The sequence below is a fragment of the Ambystoma mexicanum genome, chromosome 6p, assembly GCF_040938575.1.
Source record: "Ambystoma mexicanum isolate Mex_15411 chromosome 6p, UKY_AmexF1_1, whole genome shotgun sequence".
Lineage (NCBI taxonomy): Eukaryota > Metazoa > Chordata > Amphibia > Caudata > Ambystomatidae > Ambystoma > Ambystoma mexicanum.
The window spans coordinates 1,365,281,265-1,365,293,710 of NC_090935.1; the positions used below are offsets into that span (position 1 = coordinate 1,365,281,265).

Sequence of the window (12,446 nt, forward strand, 5' to 3'; positions counted from 1 at the left end):
GAGTGTTTGCAGTCCACGGAAAAGCACTTTCCTTAACCTGTGTATGAACAATTGAGTTCAAGAGAGTTTCTGGATTAGGCTTCCGGCTTTCCATGAGTTCTAATCCATGTTTCTAACAATACAGATTTGTTCTAGGAGATGTTGGATGATAGTGTTCAAAATTAAGATTCAATGAGCAGGAGCTAAAACCAGCAATGCGCACACTAACTCTTCAGGAAAGGCAAACCTTAACTTTTTGCATATTATGTATGATCCATTATGCATACTAGATGTGGTCCAGTTCTTCTTTATTAACATTCTCAACGTTAATGTCACACATATATGTTTGTAAGGCACCAGTTGACCTGGGGGGGGGGGGGGGCACATGCAACTCCAGGTAACTGCTGGTTTCAAGCTAACGAGGATCTCCTATGCTAAAAGCAGAAGCTAAATAGTTCCAGAGAGAGAGAGAGAGACTGACTTCTCGTGTATCTTCTCTCTTCTCCTCTCCCCTACCCCCACCCCCATTTTCGAACATTCCTGTAATAGACAATGGGCCTCATTATAAGTGTGGTGGTCCAGAAACAAGGGTGCCAGTAATCTTACTGGCACCCTTGTTTCTGGACCGCCACACTAAGAGTCTGCCTGCCGGGGCTGCTGCGCCCAACAGGTCTGAACTTTAACCTATTCTTCCGTGAAGGCAGTTTCTTCACGGAAGAATAGGCACCGTTGGCAACCGTGCCGGCGCTTCCATCTCCCCAGTCCCATAGAGTCCTATGGGGAGTTACAAAATCCGGCACCTGACTTCCTGCGCCACCAGGACTTGTAATGTCTCGTTGGCACCGGGAAGTCGGGTGCCGGATTCGATGTTAACAAGTTGGCGGCAACCCACCGGTCGCACTGGCGGGTTACCGCCAATCTCCTAATGCGGCCCAATGTGTACTTCATAACATGGTGCCTGCAGAGATCATTTGGAAACTGATGCAATTTTATATTATGAAACCCAAAAACTAACATAAACCCCTAAAATAGAGGACAGGAACATATTTTTCAGCATTGCTAAGCTCTGACCAGGATATGTGTATGGGCTGCGTTAGGAGAATCGGGAGTGCATGTGAGGATTGCGGCCTGCTTGTCACAGCAACTTGCATAGTAAACTGAAAATGATCCACACGGCTATAAAGTTACAGTGAGCTGCGAGAAGCAGATGACTCTCAATAGGTGAACATTTATTTTTCACTCAACAGTTTCATTCGATTATGTATGCAATTCAGTCAGTAAAAACGTGCTTGGCTCCAGTACGCTGAATGTACATTTTATTCATTCTATGCTAAATAGAACTCAATCAATAAAAAGTTATTTTACTTACAGGCGTCAGTAAGTGCATTTCATTTCAGGATCTATGCCAGTTGTCTAATGCTTTCTTATGATTTAAATTTTTAGAAATTGTTTTCGCCATATAGTGTATCAATGTTATAAATCCTATTGTTTTCATTAGTGAGCATAAACAGCTCGGAATATTAAATAATAGTATATTTATTTTCATTATATAACTTATAGGCAATTCCAGTCTATCACATCACTATTTCACCATGCAATCATTATTTCCTTATCGTGTGTACATTTCATCCAATTGCGTATGCAATTTGCTCAAAGGCATACATGGCTAATTATGTCATGCATATTTTCAAGTTTATTACATATTTTTTGTAACAGAAAAGTGTTGGAAATGCCTAAATCTTTTCCTAACGGCTCTGCGTAACACCAAACAAATTCTGCGTCTCACTCCAAGGTTCTGCTAATTTCCTCAGCAGTAACTCTCCCCCACCGCCTCCTTCTTGCTACTACGCACTTGACATGTGCTCAACCATGGAGAGCTCTAATTCTGAGGAATGTTAACTGCTGGCGGAAGGAGCCCGCGAAGCCATAGAACATTAACCGTCCAGCGTAGCTGTTGGTGGCTTTTTGACGTACTTAATTCTTAATGCAGTTAGTATGTGTTTCCGGGCTATTCCGGCCCTTAAGGGCTGAAGGTTTAGTCGTGCTTTAAAAATTACGACGGTCACTTTTGACTGCACTTTGCGTCTGCTAACATCGCTACAACGCATCATTGTATAACGAACATTGTGCAGCTATACTCGCATAAAAGACGCTTTTTAGAATTGTACATGCACTCAAAAGTCAATGCAGGTCATATGTTCATTCTCTATACATTGATGAATGACTCCTGTAAACAAAGGAGGTGTCTCCCCCAGGGGTTCTAGTCGTTTAGGCCGAGAGTGGATCTCGCCTTGTTTTTTCAAACGCTGGCAACTCGCCTGGAAAGCACCCGGTTGGTTGTGGTAAAGCTTTCCACAATGATATGGTTTGTATGGACACACTTGCCCTGCGTTAATTTCTTCCCACAAGCTTTCCCAATGCATCAGCAGCTCAGGTAGCGAGGAGATGTGATGGACGGTCCATTGTTTGGGAAGTTGCTGTGCATGAAGTGGATGCAGCAAACCATACTGGACAGTGTAGGCGACATGCTGATCAAAGCAGCGGGGAAGCACTGGCAACTCGCCGATGCGTGAGTCAGATGTAATGACCAAAATGCAGTTAAGCACACCTTTGTTACCTATGTCATGCCTATTTTAATCCTTAGACCATAGGCGTTGTTTGATTTCGGCATATGCTCATATCCTGGACATTTGCGTGTGCACCAGCACTATTGAGTGGCGCAAGATACAGACCTTCCGCAGAGACCCTGGGTTTCCAGCCAGTCACAGATTAAACACTTTTTATGTTCAATGTACATGCTGTTGCATAACTATTAATTTCAACACAAATTGCCAACATATCCCCTATTAGAATCTACTCCATCAAGCTTGCTCTGGTCGCTTTTCTCGCTTCAGTATGGGGGCAAGATTTTACTTTATTTTTTATAACGGGCCACATGCCTCAGGCCTCAGAGCACTACTTTCTGCCTTTTTCATTTTTCTTTCTTTTTCTCTTTCTTTCTTTTTTCTTTGTTCCTTCCTATAACATTTGCAACCACTGATGTGCCTGTTTTGTTTTTCTTTTTTCTTTTGTTTCCACACATTTGCTTAGTTGGTGATTATCTGCATTAAGAGAGGATTATAACTGCTGCCTGTCAACATTTTTTTTCATTGGTTTTTTGAAGTACATTTTAGCCTTTCTTATTTAATTCTCAAATTTAACAGTAGACAACACTGCATGGTCCTTCTAATCTGCCTCCTGCATGCTTATGCTGGAAATACAGATCTAATTTAGTAATCAGATTAACTCTGGCTTCTACACAACCTGAAGGCAAGCCCTTCTTGTATTCTTAACTGACTCCCGGTAAGTGAAGTGACCCAGAGAGTGCTAATCTTCAAACAAGATGATGTGAGGACGACACCTGCCTTCCCCAATCCAACATACCCATTAGCGGCCATACTATTCCTTGTTAAGCGGAGTCAGTGTGGGACTCCTGAAGGGTGTTCATTACTGTTCACCTCCCAGCCAGTGGGACTGCGATACATTTTCTTCCCACACCTAGGCTAGACTTCTCTTTCTTCCCCAGTGTCGCACTGGGGCATAAAATTGGCCCACCAAAGAAAAAAGTGGGCCACAGTTGCAAATAGCAATTCCTTCCTTTTTTTAAAATTTATGTTTTAAAAAAAGTTTATTTCACCTTTTCTTAAAAGTACAAGCAATCGCATAAAGATCAAATATTAATACAATAAGAACAAATATATCAGCAAAAAGAATCCCATTAGAATCGAGATCCCCCCAAGGACAATACACAAAACACACACAGACACCCCTACACAAAACCATGCAGTCACTATCAGCTAAGCACATAACACCACTTCCCAAACCATAAGCCCACACATCTAAATATTCAAATGACCCATATAAATCATTGAAGGACGTCCATTTCTCAAAATGATACTCAACCATACCTCTTTTTGTAAATGAAATCTTCTCCTAGTTCGATAGAATCTGCAACTCACACATCCATCATCTTTCTGCCCGTGGCTTTTTCCATATCTTCCACACATTGGTTATTTGTTTGATAGCTACTATCAACGATCCAACTATCGCTTGGCTATTTGTCCACAAAGAAGCAGGTGGGGAAAAGTGTTTCAGTAATGAAACTCATACATTGGCCAGTTAGAATATATCCCAAATGTTTAAGTACTGAATGGATGCTGTGCTTGGAACCGGGCCCTTAATGTATTAGATCTGAGTTCTGACATCATTATGGTTTCTACTGGCGTCTGCATTTTACGCTTTAGAAAACAAATAAACTAAACTGCATTTTTTGAAATACGTTTCTCAAATAATGGATGTGTCCATTTTAATGGGCTTATTGTACTTCCTGTAAAAGCGGTTCATTTAACAATCAGTGCATTGCATCAGCTGCACTCACTTAAATACTAGGGCCTCATTGAAAGTTTTCATATTAACTTTGGAAATGCTACTAAACTCAACTGGGTCCGGTCCGCATGAAAAAGTCACGTAGACCATTCACTTACTTCTATAGGACTTCACGTGAATCTGTAATTAATGCATACATTAATTACGGCATGCGCAAATGTTTTAGGTTAGAGGAAATTTCCTCCACATAAAACCGGATGGATTTTACAAGTTTTACTTTGAAGCTCTTAATTTAATGGTGCGGTAAAAGTGGCAGTAATGCCATTACCGCCACTTTTTGTTTTTTGCACCACCATACTCTTAATGAAGCCTTAGATTACATTGCTCCGTAAAAGTAAATCCGTGGACTGGAAACTGCCCTCAGTGACCTTGTCTCCTTTGGTAACCCCATTTCTGCAGAGCTGCCCTACAAACCGGTTGCATCATGGAAGCATCACACAGCACACAATAGGCCTCATTACACGTTTGGTGGCATTTTGTTAGTAAATCTGCTGAAATACCACCAAATGGATTTACCGTTACTGCCACTTTGTCATTGGAATTCCTGCCAGATTACAAGTGGTGGTATGGCATTGTTAGTCCCCATTTTTGTGTTCCATATTTGACACCATAGGAATTTCTGGGGAATTAAAGCCGGCGGTAATTCCACCGAAATAGCTGCATTTTGATGGGAAGGTGGTGGTATTACCTCCAACATTTGGCTGGAGGTTTTTTCTCCATCCCACCACCAAAAACATAGTTGGGCAGTGCGACAGTGAAGTGGCAATAACTCTGTTACCACTGCATTACTGGCGATTTTAGCTGCACCACCCAACTTGTAATTTGGCCCAATGTATGGGAGAAGGACATTTTAGAATACCTTCGGGTTCTTTGAATTTGTAAAGGTATTCGGCTTTTAGTCTCGGTCCTATACACTTGTTCAGATGATAGGACCTGACCAGAAGGTGGAACCCTACTCTTGATAGGAACGGATGTCTCGTTTTATATGTTAGTCCGCGTCTACATGTATGTGCCCCGATGCCTATGGGCTTTTGGCGCAATATAAACACATAAATAAAAATAAATATGCACATGCTCACATCTCATTGATGACCTGCTTGCTATACTCTGTGAATGCTTGACGGAACATGTGAGGGAGTGGGGGGTTCTTGTTCATGTTCAATGTTTACTCTGCAATCACATTTTCTATGTTAATTTTTAATGTTCTCTTTGTATTGCAGGACCGTGCTAAGCAACCGTGGACACTGAATTCTAACCAGATCGCAGGACTTTAAAATCAGTATGTTCGAAACAATAGGTATGCTTTTTTATTATGTTTTAAAAAGTGTTTTCATTTTATGACCAAGCTTAGCCATGTTCCAAACTCAAGTCCATAGATATGGCTTCCATTATCGGTGGACGTGGGTAGGGGTTTGGGAGCTTAATAATTACTTTTCTTTATCTAGATAGAGAACTCGCATACACTACATGATTTCCCTGTCTTACAAAATGTAAAATGCGAGCCATCAGCTATGCTACAGCAAGGAACTAGTCACGCCTCAACCATGATCCAGTTGCATTGCAAGTGGTTCACTATGCCACACATTGGTGAAGAAAGATGATTCCGGGATAGGTGTGAGCACTGTATAAGCCCTTTCTCTCGTCCTCTCTTACCCTCACAAAGTTAGGCATCTCCATGATGACGGTCTGAGATGGCCGGAGGTTACCTTTTCCTGCATACCAAAACGTCGTTTTTGCATCCCATTGCTGACCGTGTGGGGAGGGTGGATAACCGAGTGAGGCAAGCTTTGGCCTGCCACTTCTATGCTGTACAGTAGACGCAGACTTTGTCACAGGTTCCAAAGTAAGTCAATGTGGGAAGTAACTGAGTCCCATCTTTGAGGCGAGTGAATAACACAGGGCGGTCCTTGGGGGACAGAGATCGCCACCCACTCTGTGATGCAGACCTCACAGGGGTAGACCGCAGATCCCCAAGCACTGCATTCCATCAGCAGCCTCATATCAGTCCCAACCTTCCATGCATCTGGAGGTGCCGTCATGGCCCTGCAGGAGCAGCGCCATTAGGGGCTGCCTGGTGGGCCAAAGTGGGGGCCTCAGCTCTGTTGTGGACTTCCGGGGGACAAAGGAGGCGGGGTAACCTTACCTGTAGTAGGTGGGGGCAAGGTATATGCTACTTGGGTTGTGGGTTGAGGGGTCCACTCGCGTCCAATAGGCTAGACAGGTGAGGACAGCGGGGGTGGCCCCTCGGGTTGCCCATTGGGTGGATTTTTAGCCAGCCCAAGCTTGGGCGTTTGGACTGTTTGGCTGGACATTGGATGTTCTGCAATTATTCGTGGGTCAGCGCATACAGCCAGTAGGCCAATCGGGCATCTGGCAGGTCGGCAGGGCTAGGGGTTCAAGGTCATGGTAACCGACGATGCAGGATGTAACATGGGTCCCCGCCATAAGTGCTTTGGGAAATTCTGTACCAAAATGCGGCCTGTTTACTTCCAAAAAGTTTTGTGTTTATCATTTTTAAAATACAGTGTGTGTTATGTTCAGAATCCAGGGGCATACTACGCGTGCACCCCTTAAGTATTTCATTGAGCCAACAGCTCACTCAACTGCGGTTTGACTAGAAGGGAGACGTGGTTTGACAAAGGCATTTACAAGTGTGGCTAACCCTGCAGTCCGTGCACTGTGCATGCACTCCGTTGCGCAGACTGCAAGGGGTCAGGGTGAGGGAGCAGAAGGCTCTGATCCTCTGACACATCCTGAATGGTTCCCATGCAGAAAGTAAAGGATGGCATCTGGTTGTTATTTCCACGCCAGTCCATGGAGTTGCAGGTTAGGCCACTCACAGAGTAGTCGCTGGTGATGTTTTTGTAATTCAGATGAGTAGTGGCCCATAACATACGTCCCATTCGCCCCAAATACATCTGTGCACACTAATTCACTTCACAAAAACACACCCAGTGCCCACAGTGATTAAACGGGACTGAGCGTGACAGGTTTAGTAAGAGCTAGCAGTAGGGAGAGGAGAGCGGTGACTTGAGAATGCCATGGTGATGTGATGAGGAGAAAAGACAGGGGGCGCAGAGCATAAGTGGTGAAGTAAGTGGGAGCACAGGGAAGGGAGAAAGAAGAGTGGATGGGAGAGAATGAGGAGTGAAATTCCAGAGTAGAGGGAGAGAGGAGCAGGGGCGTTAGAAAGACAAGTCGCGGTGAAAAAGGAGGGGACGTGGAAGAAAGGTAAGCAATAATGTAGAAAAGGAAGGGAGATTGGTGAAATGAATGGAGGTTGAGGAGCAGGGGAAAAGTGAGGAGGGAGTAGAGAAAAGAGTGGATTTCGGAGAAAATGGGGGGACGGGTAAGATCTGAGGAGGAAGGTTCATAGATGTGGAGGGGGAGAAGAAGTGACAGAGAAGAAGGAGTCGGTAACGAAAAAGTGTACGAAGAAGAAAAGGGGAAATAAGGCAAAGGAGCTTAAGAAAGAGAATGTTGGAGAGTATCAAGATACCAAGAGTGAAAGAAAAACAAAGTAGGGGAAACTATTAAAGGGAAGGTTGGAAGTGACAGTAAGGAAGGAGAAGTGGAGAGTGGAAATGAATGGATCATCTGCATGGCTGAACAGCATGGAGGCCAGAGAACCGAAAGAGTGCGGTCAGAGAAGGAACAAGGAAGAGAGTGGGAAAGGAGCAAAGAGAATAATGGATGCGCAAAGAGGGAAGGTCCCCAGAGTAGCAACACTGTGATTAATCAAACAGTGGTGGTAAACAGACTGTGGAATTGCAAGGCCTAAACCGGAAACTAGCCAATCCCAGCCTACACCTCTGATACGGGGAAGATGAGCCTGCTATTTCCAGGGTCCACCACCTGCTAAAGAGTCTGACATCCAGCTCTGTCAAGCTGACCCAGGGCACCAGGAAGTGGTGGTAGCAACTAGTGCAGAAGTCCCAGTGGGCCAGTGAGACATCCTGACAATCCCAGCCAAGAAAGATTCTACAAAGGGCTAAGAGCATTGGACACTCAAAACCCCAAAGACTGTAAGTCACGTTTTACCCTGAGGGACGCAGGTGTGTTCAGGGGAGAGAGGGATGAACTGAGGGACACGGCCCTAAAGAAAAGCTACTCCTTTGTACATACTTCGAAAACCCACCCATGGTCTTAGTCTGACACAGTCCCCTAATTTTTATGTTGGAGTAATTTCGCAATTACTATACGTTTAACTCCTCTGCTGCTAAGGACATGGATCTACATGTCCTTTGCATTTTGTATGCAATGCTAAGTATGTGAACGTCCGTGTCCTTGAAGCATTGTTTAAGGAATGCACCCATCGTTTTGGGGGTCATTTTCATGTCAGTAAAGAGGTCAATGACACAGGTCTGCTAGGGCATATTGATGTCCTCTGGACTGATCCCGAACACAAGTGGAATGTGAGGTCATCTTTGTGCTGTGGGATTTCTTTTGCTTTTCCCATTAGAAATGCTGAACTACAAGTCTTGTATTGCATAGAAACAAAAAGCAGGACTGAATTATCTCCTGACCTGGCAAGGGCTCCTAAGGCTTTATATGCATGTGACACTTAAGTTCTTTCATGCCACTGGAGATATTCCTAAAACCGAGTAATGCACATTACGCACTTTGAACTTCCATGCCATCCGTTATAATGTTACCTATATAGGTGTAGATTGTGGAGTTATATGGTATTTCTATTATACAAAAACCTTAACATTTTGAGTAGCTAATAACTTAAGCTGGTAAGAGAAATTCTGTTAATCGAAGCCTTGGAACATCCATATCCTCTTTAATTTTGGGGCACAGACTTTACTCAAGTTGCTGAGAGGTGCTTTGAGCCCTTGGATACCAAACGCTGTACCACCAATTTTGGACTTGCAAAAGTCTGCAATGGCAAGGTTTTTTGCCAGCGTGGCAAGCAATGGTTTTCCAGCTAGATTGTACCTTTCAGTACTTTATAGGTGTTTGTGATCGGATGCAAACTAAAAGTACTGGAAAATAACAGGAACAGAGCTTGAAATATATCAATTTGAAGGTCTCACTGAAGGTGGGGCCAAAAGGAGAGGGTATTATAGTAGGGCTCATTGTGATGTGGAAGCAGTGGCAGCCGCCATGGATACTGGGAGAAAGGAGGGGATTGCGGAAAGGGCCCGTCAAGTGCTGGCCATCAATGAAAAGAGACAGACTACAGTTCCCAGAATGCCCCACGAAATACTGCATCAGGGAGGGGGCACACAGATGGGAAAGGAAAGGATAAATACTACAGATCACAGAATGCCCCACGAAATACTGCATCAGGGAGGGGGCACACCGATGGGTAAAGAAAGGAAAAAGGAAAGGGAGAACTGGGTTTCCTTATGTTAGAACCGCCCGAACACAAGCAAAGTACAGGGTTAACCCACAGTGGACGGAGCAGGGAGGAGGTGGGGAATCAGAATCAGGTGTGTTAAAAACGTTGCTGAGAACACATGGGGCTGATTACAGGGGGAGGGGCCGGGCAGGGGTTAAATGCAACTCCAAGCGTCTGATCTTGCAGGAGTAGCGCGTGGCGAGAGGCGCCGCACCCGAGTGGAGTGAGACCAGCAAAGAATACGAGTGGGCATACTAGTAATAAACGGAAAGCCCACAGATTGACGCCGTACCTGGTCTGAGGCTCAAGGCATTCCCGTGGAGAGAAACGGCCGCCGAAGAAGAAGGATTCTGAGGGGTGAAGTGTGGACTATTGCCATTTGTTATTTTTGTCGTTTTCATGGCCGGCAGACAGGTTTGAAGGGTGAAAGCCTGTAATCGCCTGGTTTTTGTAAAGACTATTTTGGGAACTAATTAAGCCCAGCAGCGGAATGTGCGAGTAAAGCAAGGCACAGCGCCTGTGCCTATGAGGTGAAAGGAACCGTCATCAGTTGGCTGAAGTTATTGATCTGTGACAAGTATTTGTTGTGCAATAAACCGCTGTGAAAGAAAAACCTTGTTGTCTCCAGCTGACTACTTAACACTCATACTGATAAATGGAGTGACAAACTGTAAAGACAGTCAGTCATGGTAGCCATTGGCTCAGTCAGGTCTATTTCTGCAGAATTGCATGCGTTTGCCTGCCCCCGCACTATCGCTTTATCTCTGGACCCTGTCTCATTTGTCCAGAACTTCAAAGTCCATGTCCTCTTTACCGCCAACTCGTTGGCCCCAGCACACATTCTGCTAGTTGAGTTTTGGCAGTGAGAGCTGCTGCTGATGGCTTTGATTAAAAATGTGGTTGCCACGTTCATACTATTCAGCCATCCCCTCTTATTACTGGGCAACATGGTCTTATTCTCTTGTTTGAACAGAGCAATATAATCATCTGCCACATTTGCTTCCGGCATCACATTTGTCTGATGTCAGGAGCAAGTAATGGCCAGGAATTATATTAAAGTTGTGTCCGCAAGGTGCAAAATGGGCTACTGATATTTTAGTCTTGGCGAGTTGGAAATGGTGTGCTGCATGTATAAATAAAATGGAGGTGGCGAGTGAATTTTCTAAAGCTGGCTAGTAGCTCGCAACTTGAGTTTCTGCCCATCTACTGTCCCACAAAAGCCACATTTAAGACTAACATGATCCACAGATACCAAATGGACTCACATAGAGTTTATCAGGTGCAAAGACAGACTTTCGCAGGGGCTAAACTTAGCTAGTCTAAGGTAGATAACAATTTTCTGACACTGTTATTGAGAAGGAGAAGTTTCTGATGCAAAACTAAATCTCAGCCATCACAAGAAACCGAGATACTCGCTGGCTTTAGGGATTCTCTATGTGAATGACTAATGATAAGGTTGTAAAAGGATGGGTTGACCACTGAATAACCCTCTATCTGCATGCTTTCAAAGCCAGGACATGATTAATCGATGTTTGAGACTTCTATGACACCTATCATGTTTATAGTTTACTCAAGATTGTACTTTTCCAGTATTTGCGCATACCCACAACATGTTGACAGGGTCATGGATAGGACTCTGCTATAGTGTTGCACAGGTAATTTGGAGAGTTATGGGGGACCTCCATCCCTGGTTGCCCGTCATTCCTGGAACCCTTTATGTACATTGGTGCTCCTGCTTCTGACTCGATAACAGACTCTGTCCTGGCCAGGATTTTTTACTTTGCTTCCAGGTGGTTCTCAAGGAAAACTCCAAGTACCACAATGCATCTGAGCCCAAACGTCTAGCTGCCGGGGTCTCGATGACAAAACCCTGAGCAGACCTGCAGTATGGCAAAAACCCACAATACAGCCTGAGTCTCCTAATAAAGGGTGCATTTTCTCCCGTGAATGTGGCCCCTGATATACCAAATACACAATGTGTCCAGGCGGCTCGGATGAAAGACGGGAGGAGCTAGAGAGCACCTGGTTCCCGCCCAGGTTGTAAATGAACAAACAAACAAAAACTATATTAATAACAGATGGTGTATAATTCAGGGCAATATAGAATGCACAAGATCCCCCTAACCTTCCCACTCCTACCTTTATGAGAGCATAGGGTTGCTGATATACCTATGTGTGGATGTTGCTTCTTCGGAGAGTGCAGTGGTGGCTGTTCATAGACAAGGAATCCGCCGGCTGGAACCTTACCAACAGATGAGATGGGAAACAGTCCCCAAGGGGCCTGACCTGGCCGGCATGAGAAGACACGACTAAGCAGGATATGGAATAGGAAGGAACTTGTAGAAAAAAATCAGATAGTGCAAACAGTCTGTTCCAGATCCAAAAGGAGGATGTGTTCCAAGAACTAAAATTAAAAATTCCAGTAGCAAGGGTTCCAAACACTGGATCAATACACAGTCCAATGCAGGGTCAAAGCCAGGAAGTACACCATAGACAACCAAAATCAATTGGGGGAACCCACAAAACAGGAGCCAGAGTACAGAGCCAAAGATCAGTCAGGGGGCAGACCCAAAAAAGAAAAACAAAGCTACTTGCAGACCAAACCGAGTAACTGCTCACATTGAAAAACATTGCATCTTCCATTGCCAGCACTTTCATAGGACGACTCTGGCTTCACAGGAAGCCCAATCTGGAT

The 12,446-nt window shown here is 44.5% G+C and overlaps 1 protein-coding gene across 17 annotated transcripts in view; it reads left to right on the forward strand.

Moving 5' to 3' along the window:
- MPDZ (multiple PDZ domain crumbs cell polarity complex component) overlaps positions 1 to 12,446 on the forward strand; it is a 1,735,289-nt gene that overhangs the window by 144,389 nt on the left and 1,578,454 nt on the right. For all 17 annotated transcript variants that reach the window (XM_069626067.1, XM_069626068.1, XM_069626072.1 and 14 more), the window contains exon 2: positions 5,625 to 5,701. In XM_069626067.1, the coding sequence (XP_069482168.1) occupies positions 5,686 to 5,701 (16 nt within the window). In that variant the 5' untranslated portion in view covers positions 5,625 to 5,685. The remainder of the gene's footprint in view (positions 1 to 5,624; positions 5,702 to 12,446) is intronic.